The 25,044-nt window shown below is 39.5% G+C and overlaps 1 protein-coding gene across 1 annotated transcript in view; it reads left to right on the top strand.

Moving 5' to 3' along the window:
* Positions 1-25,044, top strand: part of Dnah6 (dynein axonemal heavy chain 6) — a 221,096-nt gene that overhangs the window by 67,156 nt on the left and 128,896 nt on the right. Inside the window, exons 19-26 of the mRNA XM_023564757.2 lie at positions 8,271-8,483; positions 9,178-9,270; positions 11,533-11,652; positions 13,847-14,027; positions 16,031-16,127; positions 18,575-18,794; positions 20,048-20,212; positions 20,308-20,421. Of these exons, the coding sequence (XP_023420525.1) occupies positions 8,271-8,483; positions 9,178-9,270; positions 11,533-11,652; positions 13,847-14,027; positions 16,031-16,127; positions 18,575-18,794; positions 20,048-20,212; positions 20,308-20,421 (1,203 nt within the window). The remainder of the gene's footprint in view (positions 1-8,270; positions 8,484-9,177; positions 9,271-11,532; positions 11,653-13,846; positions 14,028-16,030; positions 16,128-18,574; positions 18,795-20,047; positions 20,213-20,307; positions 20,422-25,044) is intronic.

The raw sequence follows: 25,044 nt of genomic DNA on the forward strand, positions 1-25,044 counted from the left end.
ACACTGACCCGCTCAGCCCGTGGGCAGCCCTGGCCCGGCAGCCTTGTCCTTGGTTTCCCTGTACCCGAGGACTTAGGCTTTTCCCGCCACAGGTGAGCTGACTCTTTGAAAGGTGAGGGTGGCTCTTTGAAACCATCACTGCTAAATCAGTGCTTAAATTAATAAGAAAAGAAAAATTATTTTATCCTTTCAGAAGTTTTAGGTATTTTTTTAAAAGATAAAGAATAAAAGGGAGACACAGGCAAGAAAAGTAAGCAAAACTTCAGGTACAATGAGCAGAAAGTTTGCACACTTGATCATGTTTTGCTTGCATTATTTAATTGAAACTCTTTCCCAAAGTTACACAAGCCAGCTTCTTTCTTTCCTAGTTATGTCATTCAGTTGTAAACAAATGCATTCATCATGTCTGCATTCTATCTCGTGTTTCCTTGAAATACAATACAACTTGCACACAATAAAAATCACTTTTGTAGTACACACCCAGTGGGTTTTACAAATGGGTAGAATCACATATCCAACACAATACCATACAGCTTCATATTATTACAAGAGTCAGTAGTTTCTTTTTGTTGTTGAGTAAATAGTACTCAGTTACATAGACTGTTTATATATCCATTCACCTGCTGAAAGATGTCTGGTTCCTTCTAGTTTTTAGTGATTATCAAGGAGGCTGCTATAAACATTCACAAGCAACTTTTTGTGTGAGCATGAGTTATCATTTTGCATGAATAAATAGCTAGAAGTTTGTTGCTAGGTTGTACTGTAGGTGTGTGTTAAATTTTATATGAAGTTACTAGTTTGGCTTCCCACCAATAATGTATGAGAATTCCCATTTCGTATCATTCTTACCAGCTGTGGTTGTTGTGCGAGAGCTTGTTTTACTTTGTTTTAATTTTAGCCATTCTAATAGATATATAATAATCTCTCATAATGATCATGATTTGCATTTTTCCAGTGACCAATGATGTTGAGCATCTTTTCATCTTCTGTTTGCCGTGTATCTACGTTCTTTAATGAAATGTCAGTTTGGATCTTTTGCCTATTTTTAATTGGGTTGTTTGCTTTGCTATAATTGTTTTAAAATTAGCCATGTTTTCTGAACATAAAAGGTTTTTTCAAATACATAACTTAAAAAGGTTTTCTACTAGTTAGCGACTTGCTTTTTAATCCCTGTGCAGTGACTTTCACAGAACAAAAGTTTTAATTTGGGTAAAACACAAGAGGCAGCGAAGTTGATGGAGCTGTCCCCAACCCTGAGAGAGGAACTACCTTCTCTGAAGGCTTCAAATACCTCACTCCAAGATCCTTTTGACTTGAGGGGTTGTGCTGAAAAGTATGCTGTAGTTCTGATGGGCTTTGATAGGGAGACAATTCAAGGCTTATACATGGGGGAGGAACAAAGATGGCGGATAGATAACAACTGGCTACAGAAGCTCCCTGCGATAGTCAACTTAGAATTCAACATAATACAGCACGGGGAGCCCCAAACAGAGGAAGATGAATTCTCTCATCCCAAGAAGAAATTAAGGTGACTTGCTGACCATCTGAGGTCCCGCTGTGACTGGCTGAGGTCCCGCTGCAACTTGCCAGGGTCCCACCATGACGTGCCTACCCTTCCGAGGTCCCACCACTTCAACTCACTGGAGGTGCAGTTACATTGAGTTCAGGGGTCAGCAACTCACTGGAGGCGCAGTTGCATTGAGCTCGGGGGTCAGCAAGCTGAATGGAGGGCTGAGTTGGCAGGGTGCCTACATCAACCTGTGGTGAGTGGCAGGAGTGGAGCCATTCCATAAATAAGGGGGCTCCAGCAAACAACATTCTGGGATGGGGCAGACTGGCAAGTACAAGGGGCAGCAGTGACTTCAGTCAGTATCCCTTTCCCAAACAGGATTGGTGGAGTGTGCTAGGCCTGGGTCATGTGACCCGGCTGAGATCCAATAGGTTGTCCGAGGTCAAGTCCCTGCAGCAGTGGTGCACACTAACCACACTGGCCCAGTGGGGCCTCGGAGGTTTGGCTGGTCTGGAGGGGAGGCAGCGCAAAGTAATACAGTACTACAGGCCACAGCAGCTTGACTGATCTGGAGGGGAGGGGCCAGCATATGCTGTTCCTGTCTGTAACTCACTGGCACACTGCAGTGTGAAGGGTCATCTATCCAGCGAGTTTCAGAAGAATTGTAACCAACAAAGAAAGAAACAAGAAACTGGCACCTCCTGGAAGAAGCAAAAAAGATGGGAAGAGGAAGCAGCAACAAAATGTCTCCAGGCCCCAGCCCTGAGAACATTGACCCAGGACAGTAAATAGAAAGGAGAATGAGAGCAGCAAACATGCAATATCAGACACATGCCAGTGGACATAAAGAGATATATTCCAGACCTCATAGACGAGTTCAAAAGTGAAACATTTAGCCAAATAAAGTAAGATATAAGAAGACTAATTAAAGAGATACTAAGCACCCCTCAAGCACACACAGATGGAAGAAGGGAGGAACTCAAACAAAGGAGAGAACCATTTGGTGAAGAATATAAAAAAAAAAATAGAATACGTGAAGCAGATTCAAAGAGATCACCAGGAAATTAAAAACTCTATAGAAAGATGGCAGATCGGCTTGAAAGAAACTAAGGATAGATTATCCAAACTGGGGGACAATTTTTCAATGTGGGAGTATGAAAGGGAAAACTTTTTAAAAATAACAAGGAATCAAGCAGTAACAATACAAAGGCTAGAAGATGACAAAAGGATCTATAATTTGAGAATAAAGAATATAAATGAAGAAGATAAAATACAAACAAAGGAACTACAAAGGCTATTCACAGAAATAATCAAGGAAAACTTCCTAAACATAGGACAAGGAAATGATATTCTGATATATGAGGCATACAGAACTCCAGCCACCTACAACCAAAACAGAGCTACACCCAAGCATATAATAATCAAGATCCCAGAAATTCAATATAAGAACAGAATATTAAAAGCTGTCAGAGACAAGAAACAGATAACCTATAGAGGAAGGCCCATCAGAATAATGGCAGACTTCTCTACACAAACCATCAAGTCAAGAAGAGCCTGGAGTGAAATATTCCAAGCCCTAAAAGAAAATAACCTCCATCCCAGATTGATATACCCTGCTAAACTGTCTCTAGAAATTAATGGAGAAACAAGATGCTTCCAAGACAAAGAGGAACTTGGGAAACTGGCAACCACCAGTCCAACTCTACAGAGATTATGCAGGGCATTCTAGAGAGAGAGAAAAGTACTAGGATTCCAGGAACAGTGGCAGAGAGGCCTCAATGAATGGAGCAGAAAACAGAAGGAAGAAGATAAGCAGACAACTGATGAAAAAAAAAAGAGCATAACAGAAATGAGACAGAGAAGATTTTATTCAAAACTGATATGAATGATAGTATTAAGTCTGAGAGTATAAGCAACTACACTGAAGATGACAAGACTCTACGATACACCTTCTGGTTTGATAACTGCTGGTTTTTGAAATTCTATACTATATACAAAGTTGTTTTTTTAATAATACTGTTATGTACTGATATATTCAATTATACTATGTCTGATGATATATCCAATTCTACTGGAGATGACAGGAGACAACATAGGAACCATGGTAAAACTCTTTGTACAATGGTCTTATATGTTGATTTTGTTTCATGTGTTTATAGGAATATGTTTTGTTTTGCCTTGCTTAGTTTTATAGAAACAAACCCTAGAGAACCCTCTAATATAAAAAGGATAGAAATACATATTAAGACTCATGCATGTGTAGAATCTATAAACAGTTTATGAGAACTGATCGTGTGACACATAATGAAATGAACAGATAGTTTGAAGAAAAAGAGACACTAAAATACCCAGTGCTGATCCGGGAGTGTCATAATGTGAAACCCAGCAATAGTATTATTCTTTGTTCAGAGTGATATTAGCCTGCTTGGGTTTATTCAATCTCAACATAATTGAAGAGATGGATAACTGCATGTTTAAGTGTATAGGATTGAAAACCACATTTCTAAGTTTTTGTTGGATAGTTGAACAGAACTGGTTGCAATCTCACTGTGTGAATCCCCACTTTATAACCTCCACTTTAGTATCTTTAATAACTATTTGTAAGAAGACAATCTATAATCATCAACTAGTGATTTTTTACTGTTCATTTGTTTCTTTGAAATTATGAATTATTTCTACCTGTTTTCTGTTTTGTTTAGTCTTTCTTTAAATTAAATTTTTAAAAAAGACACTACAGTACCCACTGCTGATCACGGAGTGTCATGATGTAAAATCCAGCAATACTATTATTCTTTGCTCAGAATGATTTTAGCCTGCTTTAGTTTGTTTAATCTAAACATAAATGAAGATATGGATAACTGCATGTTTGTTTAAGTGTATAGGGTTGACAACAGTGTTACTAAGTTTTTGTTGGACAGTTGAACAGAACTGTTTGCAGTCTCGCTGTTTGAATTCCCACTTTACATGTTCCATCTTTGTATCTTGAACAACTATTTGTAAAACGACAATATGTAAACATCAACTAGTGATTTCTTACTGTTTATTTTTTTCTCTGAACGTATGTATTATTTCTACCTATTTTCTGTTTTGTTTAGTCTTTCTTTAAATAAATTTTTTTTAAAAGCTTAAAAAATTTTGGGTAAAACACAATTTAGAACTCTTCTTTTGTAAGTCAAACCTTTAGTTTAGTACCCAAGCATTTTTTGCCAAACCAGAGAAAACACATACATTTTCTTGCTAGGTTTTAGTACATGATATATTTGGAATTAATTTTTCATAAAACATATAGTGTGTGACAAGTTTTTACATGTGTATATCCAACTTGCTCAGCAATATTTGAAAGGACTATTCTTTCTCCATTGCAGCCCCTTTGCAAAAGTCATCTGTTTAGTCTGTTTCTGGACTCTGTCCTGTTTACAGTTCTATAGGTCTCTTTTTTGTCAGTAGCACATTTTATAGATTAGTATAACTAATAAATATTGAAATCAAGTAGTGTAAGTCTTCTATTTTTTTGTTCTTCCTTTTTACAGTTGCTTTGTCTAATTCATTGTCTTTCCATATACATTTTAGAGTTAGTTTATTGCTGTCTACAAAAAAATTCCTAGGGTTGTTGTTGGAATTGTTTTAAACCAACAAAATAATTTGAGCAAAACTGACATCTCAAAAAGGTTGAGTTTTCCAATCTATTACAAGCGTCTATCACCATTTGGTTAGGTCTTCACTGATTTCTTTTGTTTGGAGTTTTAGAGTTTTCAGTGTAACAATTCTGCAGTATAGACATATACTGTTAAAAATCTACATGGTAGATTTTTTGAATTCCTATTGTTCATTGCTGGTGTAGAGAAATACTACTCACTTTTGCTTATAGGTGTTACATCTTGTGACTTTGGTTAAACTCATTTTTAATTTTAAAATTCTTTTTGCACATTCTTTGGAAACATTTGTGTTAAAAACCATGCTCTCTGTGAAGATAGAGAGTGGTTCACTAGTTATCTAGATTTAGGGGGAGATGACAATTAGTAGGGAGAATATTCTGATTTGAGGTACAAAAATGACCTAAGTTTGATTGTGGTTGTTCTTGTACAACTCTGTGGTTGTTCAAATGTACAACTCTGTCTGTGCTAGTGTCTATTGAATCTTACATTTTAAGTTTATAAATTGCATGGTGTGCAGATTTTTGGTTCAATAAAGTTGTCTTATTTTTTTTAAATGTTATCTGTGAATAAAGACATTTTGTTTCTTCCTTCATAATCAGTATAGTTTTTATCTCTTATTTCTTCTATTTTTCTAGCCAAGATTTCTTGTACGGTATTAGTAGTGGTAATAAAAGAAGACATCCTTTCATTTTTCTGAAATTAGAAAAACTCCATTGTCTTAGTTCCTTTTTACTGGTCACTGAGACAAATACTTGATGCCCAAAGTTGGGAAAGGAAAGGTTTATTTCTTACAGTTTTTGGAGATTTCAGTCCAGACTCATTTGGCTCCAAAACAGGGTGGCATGGCAGGGCCGCAGTTTATGACAGCTGCAAACAGCAAGGCAGAAACTGGCAAGAGAGAGAGACACACCTTCTTCCTGCCATAACATCACATCCTGGCTCCACCCCTAGGCCAGTATAGCACTCACACCCCAGTGCAAGCGCTAGACAATGAACCAGTCACAAATGTGTGATGCAAAGGCATGAGGCTTTGGGGCCACAGACATAAACCATGACATCCATCTCTTTTTAGGTATGATGTTAGTTGAAATTTCATTAAAGATGCTTTATATTAATATAAGAAATTTTTATTCTTAGTTTGCTGAAAGTTTTTTTTATATAAGTGTTGAATGTTACCAAATGATTTTGTGTCTATAGTGATATGCTTTTTCTTCTTTAGTTTATTAATTGGTGGATTATATTTATCAATTTTCAGATGTTGAACCAAGCTTAAATTCTTGGAATGAATCCAGTTGAGTTATGATATAAAGCCTGGACTCGATTTACTAGAATATTTTGTGCCTATATTCATGAGGGACCTATTTATAGTTTTCCTATATAATAGTTGTATGATTTTAGTAATAAAGTAGCTCTACCTCATAAAATAATAAATGTTTCCTTTGCTTCTATTTTATGGAAGATATTTTATAGAATTAGTGCTATTTACTCCTAAAACATTTGGTACGATTAACCAAAGACTTACCTGTGCTTGAATTTTCCTATTTTTGGAAGGATAAAACTACAAAATCAAATTTCTTTAACACATATTGAATTATAGGGGTCACCTATTTCTTTTTCAGGGGAGTTTACAAGTTATGTCTTTCATGAAAATAGTCCATTTCATCTTAGTTATTGAATTTATGGAAAAATAGTTGATCCCAGTATTCCTTTATGTCTTTCAAAAGTATGTGGAATCAATACTGATGTACCCTCTTTAATTTCTGATAGATTGGTAATTTGTGTCTTTTCTCTATGTTCCTTGGCTTATATTGCTACAGATTGATTAATCTATTTGATCTTTTCAAATAGTCAGCTTTTGATTAATTGACTTTTTAGCCTGTTTTTCTGTATTTCATTTCACTTATTTCTTCTCTAATCTTTATTGTGTCCTTCGTACTTTAGATTTAATTTTTGTTTCTTTAAAATTTCTTAAGATAGAATCCTAGATACCTGGTTTGAATTTTTTCTTCTTTTCTACTCTATATATTTAATACTACAACCAGCTTAACCATTGCTGAACCACACATTTTAATTTATTTTAATTTTATTTCAAAATACATTTTAATATCCTTTGAGACATTGGAAATTAGAAATGCATTGTTTATTATTAAAATTCTGGGATTTGATAGATGTCTTTCTATTATTGATTTATTGAAATAAAGTAAATTGTATTACAGTTCAAAAATATACTTTATAATTTTTATCCTTTTTAATTTTTTAAGACTTGTTCTGTGATTGAGAATATGGTCAACTTTGGTGAATCTTGCATACATACTTGTGAGAAATGGTCATTCTATTATTCACTAGCAGTCATTCTGTAAATGTTAAGTAGGCCAAGGTGGCATTGATCAGGTCATCTCTACCCTTGCCGATGTTCTGCCCACTTGTTTAGTAGTGACTCAGGGAGAAGTGCTGACATTTCTAACGATGCTTGTGAATTTTCAGAAAATCTCTTTTTCTTTCTCACTATGGTCCATTTTCCAGTTATGCATAAATATCTGCAATAGTTATCGTCAGTTCCTTCAGATGACAGTATCCCTACACATCACAGATTTTGTTCCCTCGGGGAACACAGAGAAATGGGTTGCTTAGAGTTCCAATAACAGCCATGGCTGCCCTCCACCAGTCGCACCATAAGGCTAGCTCGCCTGGGATTCTTTATAACCTTCCTTGTCAGCACCCCTGTATTGTAGCCCTGAGGACTTTACTTCCTTATACTCTCCTACAATCTTTAGTAATTTTTTGACTTTAACTGAAACTTCTTACAAGCTTATCTGTAATCCTAGAGAATCTTTTCCAGGTAAGCAAATTCTCAGTTCCTGTTTCATTCTATGAAGAAACTTGTGAGTACCAGTTTTCCCCCAAATTTTGAATCAGTTGCTCTAAAAAATTCAGTTTTCTAACAGGTTACAAAAAAGTCATTGATTTGTAATTTCTCCAAATTATTCTTTGTTTTAAAGGTAAACATGGTCCTTTTTTCTGCTCTCTACATATACATCTACAAAGTCTTGGGTTATGTTCTCTTTAAGATAAAAGCATGATGTCTCAGAGTATTTGTTTTCCAGCTTCCAGTCATCATAGACTTGAGGAACCCAACTTTGAAGCCTAGACATTGGGCAGCGATTGAACAGACCATTGACGCCTCCTTGGTGGACTCGGAAATTCCATTAACCTTGGAGAGGCTCTCTGAATTGCATGTGTTTGAATATGGCCAAGAAATCCAGGACATATCTGGACAGGCTTCTGGAGAAGCTGCTTTAGAAATAATTCTTAAAAAGGTAAATCTGAAAAATACGTACTTATTCTAGACATTAGGGACTCAAAGGATTTCAGATCAACATGAAAATTACCAGATTTTTTATTATTCATACGCAAGTTTTTTAGCATTGCAGCCTGCATCTTCTCATTAGCAGTCATCTCGTGGTTGTTTCTTTACATTTATTATTACTATTATCATTATCATTGCCTGTATATATCTCTTCTTTCTGCCTGTCTTATAGCCCAATAAGAACTTGATCTGAAATATGCAACAAGGTCTGAAATATGCATGCTTTTTTAAAGGACCACATACCAAGAAAGATCTTTTAAACCAAAATACACTTTTGCAAGGTACAATTGTATGAAATGTTTCCAAATGCATAAATAAGATTTTCCTACTTTTAACACTAACTCTTTACCCTAAAAATGCATTCACAGCCACCAATAACCTACAGGAAAGGAACTTTTTTCTTTTACTCAAAGCATGAAATGACAGGAAATGCACATTAAGTTATCACACTTTACTCACATGCATTAAGATTAATGAAATAAAATTAACCAAATCAATGTCATCTGACCAAGAAAAGGATTTTAAAACTTTTAAAGGCAGTAAGGGGGAAAGTGGGGTTGAGTTTTCACTTATTTCCATTTGCACTTACTGAGTACCTAAGTACGCATGAATTTAGATTTCCTAATTCTTGAATTATTTCTAAGGTGGAGGATTCTTGGAAAACAACTGAATTTGTCGTTCTGCCTCTTCGTGACTCCAAAGACATATTTATCTTGGGCGGCACAGACGACATACAGGTAGGTGACTTCGCCGCTGAATATTTATGGCAAAACTTCCAGACATACCTTCTAAGTCTTCTGTGAGTAACTGAGATGCTGAAGTGAAAAGCAATAGACACTGAACAAGAAAAAAATCTTATTTGGAAGGCAAAATATTAATATAAATAACTGACATGAGTGCTTGTCCATGAGATACTTAGCAAAGCAATAAAAATGACATATTTTTAAGACTTGCAATCCCATGGTTGAAGGATTTATGAAAACACAGAGACAAGTTATGGGCAAAGTGATTAGCAAATTCTTCCTAGATTGACCAAGACAGGCTGGACTCCCAAATTGGCAGCTGAAGGACCTAAAAAAGCATAAAAGGCATTTAAATGAAGCATTTCATATTTTAGCACACTAAGAAGTTAAATTCACCTTAATTGGTTGAGATTATATGGTCATGCTCTATTGACCACAAGATAAATAAAAGCAACGTGTTAAAATATTCTTAGTCACTTAAAACTGGAAAGCACGTTTGTTTAACAAAGGAAGTTGAATGACATACCCTCACTTCCCAGGCAACACTGCAGCCTAAGGGTGTGTCCAGGCCAGAATTGGAAATCAAATGGCTTTTCCAGGTGTAGGTGGGAAGAGCGAGACCAGATATCACTCTGGGTAGTGAATGGAGAACAAATCCCAAGTCAAAAGCAGTCGATAAGCTGGGAGTGGTGGTACACGTCTGTAATCCCAGCACTTGGGAGGCTGAGGCAGGATAATCGTTTTAAGGATCGAGACCAGCGTGGGCTACAAAGTGAGGCCCAGGCCAGCTGGTCCAGCATAGTGAGACCCTGTCTCAAAAAGACAAAAAAATAAAATAAAATAAGATAAAATAAGAAAAAGAATAGTCAACATGAAGTCAAATGATGAGATTTCTGCTAAGAGGAAGTAAAAGAAGTAAGATGTGTTATGTGCATGTACCAGTGCCCCACAAGAAATATAATCACCATGTACTGCAAACATGTACTAATAATTATTTGTAATCTTAAATTTATTTTTGTGTGTTTGCAGTATATAACATCCACATTCCTTGTGCGGAGTTGGTACATATACATAACACATCTTAATTCCTGTTTTCATCTCTTTTCTTCCTTTCCTTTCCCCTCCCTCCATCTCTTGATCCCTTTCCCATTTGAGAAAGATCTATTTCCCTATACCTTAGTAACTCCCTTTTATTTTACTCTTTATTTTATATTCTCATATAATAGAAATCATGCAATATTTAAATTTGAGTCTGAATTATTTCATTTAACATGATGGTTTCAAGGTGCATCCATTTTCTTATACATAACTCAAGTTTATGTTTCTTTATGGCAGAGTAGAAGAGGATCAAGAGATGGATGGAGGGGGGAGAAGGGAAGGAAAGGGGATGAAAAAAGGGATTAAAATGGGCTATGCACAGTACCAACTCCCCATATATAATGCAGATTTACATTATATACTCAAAACATGTCCTATTAGTAAAAAAAAAAATTTAAAGAATTTTATAGTTGAAGCCAGGTATAGTGGCACATGCAATCCCGGAACTTTGGGAAGCTGAGACAGGAGATCACAGTTTGAGTCCTAGCTCAGCCATTTAGAAAGACCATGTCTCAAAATTAGAAAAAGAAAAGAAAAGAAGTGGGGATGTAGCTCAATATGAAGGTTTTGTATTCAATCTCCACTGCCAAAAAAGAAATTTTACAATTGAAATAGACAACTGAATCTTCCAGACAAATAGACACAGCCTTTAAACTCGCATGTTCTGCAAGAAACGCTGTTTTGTAGAGGGGACAGGACGGAGGAAGATGGTGGGAAGCTGCCTGTATCCATTCAGAGCTTGATACAAATGTGTTGAGTTTCCTCTGCCTTGAGATACTGAGGGAAAGTGATAATTCAATCAACGGCCAGAAAACAGCCACGTGAGGGCGTGGTTGACTAAACTGTATGAAGAAGGTGCCAGTTACCTAATTAGCGAGTGGAAAGAGGAGAACAGTGTTAAACCAAATGGAAATTTATAACATTAATAGTTACAATAGAAGCGGAGATTTGGCAGCGTGCAACACCCAGACAACCGCTGAGAGAGCACCAGGGGATGCCAGACAGCAGAGGGAACAAGCAGGAGATGGACAGGCAGAAGCAATAGCTGGGGCTCCGCTCTATTCACCAAAAGCCAGGTTTCCAAAAGACTCTTGGGACTGACCCTGTGGACATCACTGAGCGCACAAACCCACCTGCTTTCTTCTCCTTTCCTTGAAGGTCCAGCTTGACGACAGCACCATCAACATTGCCACCATTGCCTCGTCCCGGTACGTGGGTCCTCTGAAGACTCGAGTGGATGAGTGGCAAAAACAGCTGGCTCTGTTTAATCAGACTTTGGTGGGTAATTTCATCTCATGGACTCAGAACTGGTGATCCACAAGCCCTTAGAAGTATTTGCTTCAGCTGAGCGTGGTGCCACACGCCAGTAATCCCAGCCCTTGGGAGGCCGAGGCAGGAAGATCATTGTAAATTTGAGACCAGCCTGGGCTACAAAGTAAGCCCAAGGCCAGCCTAAACTGCATAGCAAGACCCTGTCTCAAAAAGACAAACCCCCCCCCCCAAAAAAAAAGATAAAGAAAGGTAGAAATACTTGTCTCATTGTTTAAGCATGGGATAGTTTAGAACTATAAGATTTAACCATTGACATAATTATACAGTTTGATTATATATATATATATATATATATATATATTTTTTTTTTTTGTCTTTTTTCCTTTTTATCAGTACCAGGGATCAAACTCACGACTGCCTGCTTGCAAGGCAGGCACTTATGCCGCTGAGCTAAATCCCCAGCCCCCAGTTTGATTATATTATAATTGCCCTTGTGTTACTATTTTACTGTGAAACAAAATACCACAAACTTAAACAATGCACATTTAAAACACTATAGATTCCACATCTCCCTCTTCCTTGTGTCAGGAGTTGAGACGCAGCAGTACTGGGGTCCTCAGCTAAGATCTAACAAGGTCAGATGTCAGCCAGTTTGGGTTCTCATCAGAGACTCAGCTCAGGAAGGATCCACTTCCAGGCCCACGCGGGTTGTTGCAAGCAATGAGCTCCTCGCAGATCTGGAATGAAAGGCTTCCGTTGCTGCCGTCTCTCAGCTGGAGGCCGTCCTCAGCTCCTGAGCACTGCCCACAGTTTTTCTGCGTATAGATTTCACAACGTGGCCATCTGCTTCCTCAGGCTGGCAAAGGAAGGGAAGCCTCCTGGCAAGGCAGATGTTACAGTCTTACGTAACACAAATGCCATCCTGCGCAGCCTGGTACCTGTGCCACCTTCTGTGTGGCCAGCAGCAAGTCACAGGGGCGCTCACACTCAAGAAGAGCGGATGCCACAGGATATAAGCCTCGCATCGTGGGGCCACCTTAGGCTTCTGCATTTACACACAACCTTGCATTTACTGGAAGAACATTCGCTGGTGCTTCAAGTGTTCGTGGAACCCTTCCTTGTGGCACACACCGCCTCTGTATTCATTCTGCTTCGCACTATCTCACAGCAAGACGAAGAACCCACGCAGGATCTCTTTATTCCCACCCAAACTTTCTCTTAGCAGTCGGGTATTTATCTCGATCTAATTATCCTTAGGCTTCTGCGTGCTCTGCAAAACAATAGCGTCAGTAAGTGGGGAATGATCAATTGTTCCAACCTCGATTCAAAGACAGCTTTCCCTGAAGTGCCCCCTCTTCCATGAACACTGCACAGCTGACCCCTGTCCTACCTCTCAGCTGGTGGCCACGCCCTGTAATTAAGGGAGGGCCTGAAGACCAATGTACACAACACTTATTCCAAGAAGCCTCTGCTGAACAATGAGGACCCTCCAGGGGATTAGTTGTTTAAAAAGTGCGAGACCTGATAACTCCCAAACCCAGCATGAGAAGTGAGAACCCTTCTCTCTGGAATCTTCTTCCCACACCTGGACTCTCAGGAGACACCTTCAGTGGTAGGAAAGAGACCTGTGGACTTCAGTCTCCCCTCTCTTAGTCACAGTCATTGTCTCTAATAGAAGAGGCAATGCATGATTTCTTCACCCTCTCGTCTTCTATATTTACCACTTGTTCCGCAGTGGACAGGTTTTACTCCCCTCCCAATCCTGCACTATTTTTTTTTTATTAAAAAGTGAGAGGAGACTGTAGCTTAATTGACACAAAAGAAAAACAACTTTATCACGATAAGCATATATTATATATATATATATATATTTGGAAATACCAATACTGGCCACTTCCCCAACCCTTCAGATTCTTTTATGAAAGCTTCCTACCGACTCTGAGATTGTCTCCTCTGGGCATTTTAATCATATTTCTTGGGTTCCCAAATAGCAGATTTATTAATAACTGCACTCAGTGGAGAGCCACATGAAATCAGGCTGAAGTGAGGCTTCCCCTGGGACCCAGGACCCAGGAGGAGCCCTAAAACAATTCCCTGTGGGAAAAAAAGAGAGGTTCCCTGTGTGATGATTTTAAAGAAAACCATATGTCTTCAATTTGGCTGTTAAAAATAGATAGTTTCCATGGTTTTTTTTTCCTAGGAAGAATGGCTGACCTGCCAGAGAAACTGGCTTTACCTAGAAAGTATTTTTAATGCTCCGGATATTCAGAGGCAGTTGCCTGCGGAGGCCAAGATGTTTCTTCAGGTGGATAAATCATGGAAAGAAATTATGAGGAAGGTGAACAGACTGCCTAATGCCCTCCGAGCTGCTACTCAACCAGGTAGGAAACAAACTTGCAATGGACAAAATCACCTAAAGTGTCTGTCACTCTTAAGAATGTAATAACAAGTGGTGCGTTTAGTCCTTGATTCTTCTGGTCCTTAGAAGACCACTTGGGCGGCTCCCCTTGAATAAAGAGCAGTTATCTTCATTCTGGCTAAACCCGGTCTTATCTCCATTTCCTTTCCCCTTCACTTGAAGCAACATAAATAGGACTGGCTGAAATGCCGATGCATAATCTGTGAAGCTGGGTGACAGTCACTGTTTCCTCGCCCCGTGACTCCCAGAAACATGGTTGAGCAGGGTGGGATGAAGAGCTATCGCTCCAGGGCTGTCACCTGGGATCAGCCTCAAGAATAAGAGGCTATGACTTCCCACAGTTTATACATCAGAGCTGACACGTTGTTCCTAAAACGTTAGATGCTACCTTAGTTGTGTTATGGAGATTGATCTTTCTTCATACCCTCTCTGTGTATTGCCAAGATGCTTTCAGATCTCCTAGCTGGTCCAGCTTACAATACTCATGTATTTCCCACCATTCTCACAGCCACATCCTTAAACCACTCCCTTATTCACAAATCAATAAAATCCAGGTTGGGCCCTGTTTCGTGGCCTTTGTTCCATGAACCACTGTCTAAGCTGGACTTAGGACCCCTCAGCTCCCCATAACTATAAATATGTGTTAGTGTCCTTATTCTCACTGTAGGTTGCACAGAAGTGGTATATTGACATTAACTTGCTAGAATTCCATAACTTTCCCACGAAATTACAAATATAAACTTCTCAGACTGTGACAAGGACCAGGACAGGCTCTCTATCCTAGTCAGCACTGAGGACTGGAAATATTTACACTTGATACCCTCCCTCGCTAAGCAATGAGGATTGAATATAATGTTATCACTCAAGCTGGTTTGTTCTCTTTGAAACACAAGATTCTGCCTCTTTTTGATGTTCTTACACCTGAGAATGTTGCCACAGGGTTTCAGCGATATTTCCAATGTCACAACTTAGACTAAAAGACATATTTATATTCAGTTGAGCCATCCTGGGAAAGAAACCTGCAGGAAAGAAGAAGTGGAAAATGTGTGTGGATGTAAGGAAGAACTGTGAAGGTCAGAGAGAGGAAAAGTCAGAGCTCCCGGGGTCGGAACACACTTTGCATGCGCGGAAGTCAGGGCAGGCTGGAGTGCAGTGCGCAAGGGGACAGTGTAGGAAGCGTGGCCACACGTTGGGAGTGCTTGGGTGGGCGATGGGCACTGGATGGGGCTGCTGATTACAAAGAGCCCTGGAGGTCCCAGTGAAGACTGCATCTGAGGCTTGGGCGAGTGAGGAAGCAGCCACTGTGATAAGCACAGAAACTACAGAGGTGAACAAATCACGAGTTTTGTTCCTTAAAGAGCTATAATTCCAGGAATAGAGAAGTGGTCTCCCATTGCCATAATTTTGACAATTAAAGATGGCAAAGACACAAAAATGATGCGTATAAGAAAATGACGATGAGGCAGGAGGACACAGAGACTGGCTTTGTTTCAAGGGCCAAGGAAACAGCAAATGCTCAGTTTTTGTTTGTGTACTCCTGGCCCCCTAGAAGGGGAGGATGCCGGATAAGAATATTCTGAGTTAAATATAATTCTTCAGACATGGTAAATATTAAAATTAATGTTATCATTAAAAATAATAGTTAAAATTCTTAGCCAAATACCTCCAATTTTATTAACCCAGTCTTTCTTCCAGTAAAACTAAATATTTTTGGTTGTTTTTGGTTTTTGAGACAAGTTTTGCTCCATAATTCAGAATGGTGTTGAACTCACTGTGTAGCCCAGGCTGGCCTTGAACTCACAGTGATCCTTCTGCCTCAATGTCCCCAGTTCTGGCATTATAGACGTGCACCACCATACCCAGCTAAAAGCTTCTAAAATATTAATTTACTATTATATCTTATTTTTACTTGAAATTATATTCTCTATTTTAATAGTTTTATGAATCCTATTTTCATATAAACAGGGCTTCTGGAGACTTTTCAAAACAATAATGCATTACTTGACCAAATTCAGAAATGTCTTGAAGCGTATTTAGAATCAAAAAGAGTTATCTTTCCAAGGTAAGTTTATAAAGCAACCGAAGATATATCATAGTAATTTACACTTAATTAATTGAGGTTGTGATTATAATCTCAAAACATCAGACAATTAGGGAGGGAAACAAGGAAGTTCTATGATGGTAAAAAGGCAGCCAATACCTTGATTAGGGAGTGTACATCTCAAAACAAAAATACAACAGAGTAGGCTGCATCCGAGCATCCTTCCTATATTGTGGCTATTTACCACTTACAACTTTATTTTTATTAGTACACATTTGCAGGACATAATGATTACATCCATTTTGGGAAGGTGGTACACATGTGTAACACGTGCTCATTTTCATTCTGAAACATATGGCTCCTGTAAGATGAGTGTGCCTGGATCCACAAGCATGTACGCAAGAAGTTGGAGAGACTTGTGTTACCTCAGTGGTTTTCTTTAGGTTGCCTGGTAGGGATACGTAATAAGCTCTTTGAGATACTTAGGTCTGAAGAGAATAATGTTCACTGTTCCTCGTGGGAGCAGAGAGAACCGTTAACTCGTCTACCCACCTCATAAAAATCTTCTATCTCCAGCTCTCCAGCCTCTCCAGCTCCAACATCTTTGTTTCCTCAAGTCACTGAGGTCCCTAGAATCTTCACCCCTCTCTTGAATGGGTCTCAGGAGATCCAGTAGCTAATTTTGGGATTTATGCATAACCAACAATCTGATTCTAGAACTTGAGAAGGAAACAGGAGCATTTTTACATCTAGTTGCATTATCTTAGCAGAGTTTGGTCAGAAATAAAGAGCCAGTCTGGGTATTTAGAATTAAAGTTTTATACAGAGAATTAGCTTCTGTTAAGCTTCTGGAGATGGCCATAGATTGATTCTAGCACTTGTTTATATTAGGGTTAGGGTTAGGGTTAGAGTTAGGGTTCCATCTCTAGAAACAGCAGTAGAAGGAGAGAACTGAGGGCCACTCTGAGGAAACCCAGAAGTATAGATAGGTCTCCTGGAAATTACAACCTAGTCTCAGCTCTGTGCAACAAAGCAGGGGTGCATAATCCAAAGGACACATGATCTCCCATTGCAAAGCCACACCTTCTTTGGTCCACCCATGCTGAGTGGGAGGAGTATGGCATCTGCTCCCCTTGCACCTCTGCAGTCTCATGTAAAAACATTTCAGGGAAGAATCCAATCTGAAGCCTTGCTGCAAGGAGAGTCTGAGAAATGTCATCCTTGGTCCTTCTGCTGCAGCTGTTTTGCTAAACAGACAACCAGCAAGCCAGTCATTTACCAAATACTGGGGTGTACACTTGATCCTTGGGAATCTGAGAGAGATTGGAAGGCAGTAGTGAAAAAGGACCGTTAGTCACTGGGAAAAAAGTGAAAACCTTTGAATTGAACCATAATCATTAGTTGCTCTGGCCTATAGAGTAAGCTATGAGAATAGGTTAGGATGATAAATCAAACTCCATTAGAGAGACTAAATATAACACAGAATACATATTACATGAAAATGACAATTTGAAGAACATTTTCAGTTATGTAGTGCAGAAATCAACCATTTTTTATGAAAATGACAATTTGAAGAACATTTTCAGTTATGTAGTGCAGAAATCAACCATTTTTTTTAATAAAAGGCCCTAGAGTAACTATGTAAGGCTTTGCAAGCTATAAAGTCTGTCATAGCTAATCAGTTCTTCTACAGTAGCCCAAAAAGAGCCACTGATGGTATATTTGCATGCCCATGTGACCATAAATCTTTATTTACAAAATAAGTGATGGAGCAGATGTAGTTTATGGGCTGTGACTTGCCAATGCCCAATCTATAGCAAAACATTATTATGTAAGTTCACGAATTTCCTTACCCATCTTTCTGGTACTGATATTAAAATACATACAGTGTTTTATTTCTGCTTCTGAATAGTCCTCATGTAGCTAGAAATGATATGTTGACAGAATTGTATTCCACCACTTTTCACAGTAGACCATGCTGCTAGAAATAGCATGTGCCTTTGGGTTGGGACAGCCGCCCAGTGTACACTACAGAACCAAATCAGGTTCCTACAACAGTTCATCCATAAATTATCTGTTCAATAAATAATATATTGAGCACTCTGCATGTGTGGGTTACTAGGCATGATTCTAGGGAGCCCATGTAATATATCTTCACTCTAGGACCTCAGAGCCAAGTAAAGATAGATGTGAACAAAGCAATATCACAGCAGGAGCTAGCACTGTCTATAATTTTTTGTGCAAACTTTTATGTACTAGCTACTAATTCTAGGTGTTTGAGACAGATCATCACTAATCTTCACAGCAAACTTAGTTAGAGAACTATGGTCTCCCCAGAAACACAGAACTAGTACAAATGGAAAACCAAGAAATCAGTGGGTGAGAGCAGGTGTGGCTAAGGAATTTATCTTTTATATCTACCCGAGGCTCCATTCTGAGCTGTATTTTAAGGATTCTCTTTAATCCAGATTTTACTTCCTGTCAAACGATGAACTTCTGGAGATTCTGGCGCAGACACGAAACCCGCAGGCTGTGCAGCCGCACCTGAGGAAATGTTTCGACTCCATCTCAAAGCTGGAGTTTGCTCTCATGCCTCCTACTGAAGGGAAAATTCCTGGCATTGACACAGAGCCAGAAAAGGTTTATACCAATGATATTCTGGCCATGCTGTCACCAGAGGGAGAAAGGGTAAGGTGGTGTTGTTTATAATTCCTCACAGATAAACTGCGTCACTCTCCCAGTATTGGGTAAAGACTAGTTATCCTCCCTGTGAGCATGCCAGGCATTCTGCTAGTTCAGCAGTTTCAAGGAACACCAAGATAAAACGCTTGCCCTGAAAAAGCTCAAAAGCTGGTGGAGAAATCATCAGACAATTAAAATCATTACAGTAAATACAGTGGCAGATGCATGCTCTGCTCTTGGAAACAGAGCAGAGGAAACTGGAACCATGTCTTACCCAAGCATGCACAAGAGGCACCCTAGCAGGCTGGCTAAGAGTGCCTCTGCCACCTGGATTCAATCTCCTCTGTAGTGAGGCTAGTCATGTGCGAGCCTCATGGGCTGATGAGGGTTTTTGGCGGTTACTTTATGTCAATTAGAGCAGAACCTTGGAAATCCATGTAAGTGACAGTTACTGGTAGTGTCTTCTCCAGGGCCCTGCACAGGGAAGACACAGAGAGCGAGTGAATTGATAGACTGGGGGGAGCCAAGTGACTACACAGAGGACACACACACACACACACACACACACACACACACACACAGAATCAAAGGAGGTGAAAAGGAGAATCTGCCGTGTGATCCTGAGCTGATAGAGTGGTCCAGGCAGAGGAACTGAACCCTAAGGAACAGGTCCAGTTACAGCCCAGCAGTGTAACTATGGGGTTAGTGGGAACCTTGAGCATATTTCTGTCCTGAATTGATTCTTTTGCAGAAGGCAAAGAGGAAAGATCAAGCCTCAAGAAAACATGAAATTTAAACTTTAAAGCTAAAGAATAGATGAAAAAGACCAAAACAAGCAGGGCAGTCAAGTCTTTGGAGTATAAGAAATAAAGAAAAATACTGAAAAGTGTCCGTCAGCCTTTTCAGTTGGGACAAGGGAGGACACGCTCATGTTTAATGAGAAGAGGTTTACGGGAATGAGTTTGGGGTAAAAATCAGATGGCAGCAAATGCAAACATAAAAGTAACTTATGAAATTCATTTAGCATTTATAGACTCCTCTTCCAAACAGTTGGTCCCAAGAAGAAGTAAAGTAAATTAAAGTTAGTGGGGTAGGCTCAGCTTTAATGGAATAGCTATAGAATATCTTTAGAAGGTTCCAGTATCTGTGGTCAGGCATCTGCCTTTACAGATCACAGGCTTCTGTCACAAAAACATAGATGTACAGCTTATGAGTCTCACAGCCGCCATTTTGATCACGACTCTGACTGCCTCCTCTAGGTCAGCTTGGGCAAAGGCCTGAAGGCCCGAGGCAATGTGGAAGACTGGCTTGGTAAAGTGGAGGAAGCTATGTTCACGTCCCTGCGTCGCCTGTGCAAAGCTGCCATCGCTGACTATCAAGGGAAACCGAGGACAGATTGGGTGATTGCTGGTCACCCTTCTCAAGTAAAGAATGCGTGAAATTTCACTTCTTCACTTTCCTTGGTGAGATGCATCATGTACTTAAAGACCATGGTTTTTGTTTTTGTTTTTGTTTTCAGGTTATCCTGACCATTTCTCAAATTATGTGGTGCCGAGATTTGACTGAGTGTCTAGAAACAGAAGACAATAACCATGTAGAGGCCCTAGAAGCTTTTGAAAAAGTAAATTTTGAGGTGAGATTTTTTTAACAGAAGTTTGCAGTGTAGAATCATTTTGTTTCTGAAATTCTAATGCTCTGTCATTGAGTTATCTCAAAGCTTTGGAGGTCTCACTAAAACCATTTGTGTTCAAATGGTTTCCTAAGGATATGACCTTTGTGTTTGTTTAGAGTTGAAATGAACAGTTACAAAAAACAGAAGGCAAAACAACTCAAGAAGGAAACATCAGGATTGTAACGGTTTGCATCTCATAAGGCTTAATTTATTAGGCCCGAGATACCTCTCCTAGAAGTGTATCTGGAAAACCTCAGGATTTGTGCCATTTCTAGGCTCAAATGTGCTTTTCCATTACAGAATAATCAACCAACTATCAGTAAAGCAATAAGTAATTGAAAGAATCTACCATTCTATAAAAACTTTTTAGCTTCAGCTGGGAAATGCTGTTTTACAGCTAAGCCTAGTCTACTGGTTTAAAATTTTAAAGCGTACAATATAGCACTGTTAATGATAAGCACAGTGTTCTGCAGAGCATTCTCAAACCCGTTCAGCACATGCAACTGAAACTTTCTGTCCTCTGTGAACAACTTCCCATTTCCCTCTCTCCCCCACCCCTGACAGCCACCATTCTACTCTGCTTGTATGGTCAGCTTTAGATAAGTCATGTGAGAAGAATCAGACAATATTTATACTTCTGTGACTGGCTCATTTCCTTCATTAAAGTCCTCCACATTTACCCATGTCTTAGCATAGGAAAGGATTTTTTAAAGCTGAATAATATTCCATTGTATGTGTGCACCAAATTTTTTTTACACATTGATGGACTTTTAGATTATTTCTACCTCTTGGCTATTTTGAATCATGTTGCTATTAATATAAGAGTGCAGATATCACCACAAGATCCTGATTTCAGCTCTTTAATATGTGTTCCCAGGGGTGGGCTTGCTGAGTCATGTTCTGAAAACTCTCTGTACCATTTGCCGTGGTAACTGCACTATTTTGCACTCCCAAAAGCTGTGTACAAACATTCCCTTTTCTCTACCTTCTTGCCAACTCTTGGTATTTTTGATTAATGAGCATCCTGACAGATATGAGATGACATCCCATTGTGGTTTTTTATTTTTATTTCAGTGATTATTAGTGATGCACATGTCTTTCCCTATACCTTTTGGTCATTTGTAGGTCTTCCTTGGAGAAATGTCTATTCAAGTCGTTCATGTTTTTTTAAATTGGGTTACTTGGTCTTTTGCTGTTTTGTTGCAGAATACATTAGACCCTTATCTTAAACCATATTGCAAAAATCAACTGAGGGTGGATTAAGGATTTAACTATGAAACTCCAGGTAGAAACAGAGGGGAAAAGTTTTATGACCTTTGCATTGATTTCTTGGGCATGATACAAAAGTATAAGCAACAGAAGCAAAAATAAGCAAGTAGAACTGCACCAAATTGAAAAACTTTTGTATGGCAAAGAAAGAATTAATGGAGTGAAAAGGCAACCTAAGTAACAAGGAAAAGTAATTGCAAACCACCTATGTGATAAGACAGACCTAATCTCAAATTCAGTTATACTCCCAAATAACACTGCATTTTAAAGATTTACCTTTAAAACAGAAAAAGGAGATAATTTTCTACCAATAAGAAAAAACATTCTCATGATGCTCTTAGTGGGATTTCATCTCCACAGCTTCAGAAAAGAAAATGAGTCCCTCAATCCAGTTCCACTGACCTCTATGCAATGGGCCAGCCCTGGCTTAGGTGAATATTCAGCACAAAGGTGCATGACCCTCAGGGCACCACTCTCCTCTGAGAAAGATTTAACGACTTATGTGAAAGCTAAAAAATGTTTTCATTTAATCAGCCATTGTCCTGGTTAAAATGTTCAGGTTTTCTGATTCTTAGTGGGAAAATCTAGCCTTGAAAATTAAAAGTATCACCTTTAGCGACATTTAACTTTTCAGCAGAACGCTCTTCCCTAGAAACAGCAACACATACTAGATAAAAGCATGGGCTTTCCTTGAATCAAATATCTATTGAAGTTCCCATTTTACCTCTTCATAACTGTGTGACTTCTGTCAAATTACTCAGCCTCTCTGATCTTCAGTTTCTTCAAATGTTAAATAGGAATAAAGAAAATATACTTCATGGACCTCTTATGGGAATTAAGTAAGTAAAAGTATTTTCCTGAAGATTCAACACAGTTGAACAGAGGCAGAGCCATGTTGGAACTACTCAGAGAAAATCAACTAAGAACACAGGTGATAAGAGGACAGGGCAGGCATACATCCTGGCACCAAAATCAATCTGAAATAAGAGACTTGTAGATCAAAGAAAACATAGACATAGGACTTTCCAAAACAGCAGCTCAGCCCACAGGGCGGCAGGTGGCACTGTCGCCTGCACACGGAGCAACACTCACCGTACTCTCACATCTCCAAGACACTAATGGACTGCACAAGTGTGGCCCCCTCAAGCCCAACAGGACAGATCTGGAATACAAGGCCCCTTGCCTCTTTTGCCTTGCTCCACACAGAAGACACAGCAGCCTGGAAGCAAATTTCAGGCACTGCTTCCTCTCCAGCAGGCCCCAGTGCCCTAACTGGAATCCTATCGACAAGGTTAGGGACCATGAGACTTTCTACCCTGTGACCAGTGAGAGGGACACCCATGGGAGAAGAGATGGAAGCAGCCATGGGCTGAATGAAAAAGTGGGAAAACATAAGCCCTCCTGCCCTGCTGCCAATGGTTTGAGAGAATTTAAGCAACCTTGTGCCGAGGGACAGCAACAAATGGGAGGCTGGTACTCTACCTGTGGCAGAGGAGATCAAAGTGGGACCAGCTCTCTCTGCATCGATGGCAGAGGTAACGACAGCCCACAGCACCCCACCCCATCCTGCCCTATAACAGGTGGTGCAAGAAAACAAAGACATGCCAGTGAAAGGAACAGAGAAGACTGAACTGACAGAGAAGAGGCAGCTGTACACACCAGGAGCAGCCTCGGGCTGTCTGTCTCTGGGCCCCACAGCAGCTGGGAGAGAGACAGAGAAACAGGGTTGTTTTTTCAGGTTGTGTAGGTCTCTACCTTTATTCTTGTGCTGATCCATTCATCTTCTTTCTCTATTTCCTCAACTATTTCTTGATTTTATGGTATTTTCATGTAAGTGAACATTTTCTCTACTCCTTCTGATCTGCTTCAATAATCTTTTTCTTTCTCCTTTACTATCTTTCTTCTGCTCCCTTCTACATTTCTCACAGAGTGGGTGACAATGCTTTGTCCTCATCTTGCTTCTACTATATTCTTTTCATTTATCTCTGTTTTGTCCCTTATCTGCCTTAAATTTACCCACCACAGGGAAAAATCATTCTACTAGAAAAACCTCTTTGCATACAAGTTCCTGAATAATGTTGGATTTTGCTATATAACTGTAGATCTTGCCCCTATGGTCAAAAGTACCAAATTAATGGTTACCATTGCTCATCGGTTTTTAGGCTCTGCTTAATGCTTTTGTTATTGCTAACTGAACTACTTTAGCCACGATGTCAGACCTGTTGTAATCAATTGTTCTCCCTTGTATGACAACATTGTGATCGTCTAGGATCTTAACCATCACCATAGTCTAGTACCAAGGACTGGGTGCTAAGCCAAATATCATCCACATATCATCAAGCAACATCTCATCCTTAATAAATTAGTAAGGTAGGATCTTGGGACAGACACAAAGACCAAGAACCACCTACACCTAGAAGATATTGCTGAGAAACAGACATCCCCTAGGGAAACCTTGATACTAGTGACAACTATCTGCATAAAGCTATCTGCTATTAAAAAAAAAAAAAAACACTTGCAAGCATCAACACAGAAAACAAAATAAAATCTAAAAATAGAAAATTACAAGGTGCAAAAAAATACAACCCCAGGCCTTCAGAACACCCAGGACAAATCCGGGGACAAAGAGATAGAAGAAATCAGATGCCATGCATCTTAATTCTTTGGGATGATACCAGCATAAATTTTAAAAATAGGGGTCTGGGAAGATGGCAGAACAGTAAGCAGAAGAGTAAATAGTCTCTCTGAGAGAAACAGTCCAAATGCTGGACTATAGCATTCTGGAGAAGACGAGGAGGAAAGAAATGGATCCCCTCAACCCAGGAAGAAACTGACGTGAGAACTGAAGCCCACTGAGAGAATAAAAAAAAGAAAAAGAAAAACTTAAACAGAAGAAGGCAGTAGCTGGCAGCACTTTCACTGGAGCCAGAACCACCATGCCAGAAGTGCTGTTGGAACCCAGAGATGCATGGGCACAGTGAAACTTGTGGCTAGCAAACCTGAAGGCCTTGGCATGGAGACATGGTGGCAGAGGGGAACAGCAGACCAGAGAACTGCACTGGCTGGCAGTGAGTGTGGGGAACTCAGTCCTCCCATGGGAGTGGAAGATTGGCTAGGCACCATTTTGGAGTTGGGCAGGATAAGCCTGGAGACAGAATTGCAGCTGGCTTCATTCAGCCACTCCTAGCTCAGAACAGACTGGTGGAAATTGCTCAGACTGAGTTCTACCCCTCTACGCAATCCAATAGCCACTGCCAAGGTTTCCCTAAAGCTATCCCTAACCAACCCCACCCACCTGGCACACACTAACATAGT

This window comes from Cavia porcellus, unplaced genomic scaffold (assembly GCF_034190915.1).
Source record: "Cavia porcellus strain 051 isolate PalLab524CR breed Dunkin Hartley unplaced genomic scaffold, mCavPor4.1 scaffold_18, whole genome shotgun sequence".
NCBI lineage: Eukaryota > Metazoa > Chordata > Mammalia > Rodentia > Caviidae > Cavia > Cavia porcellus.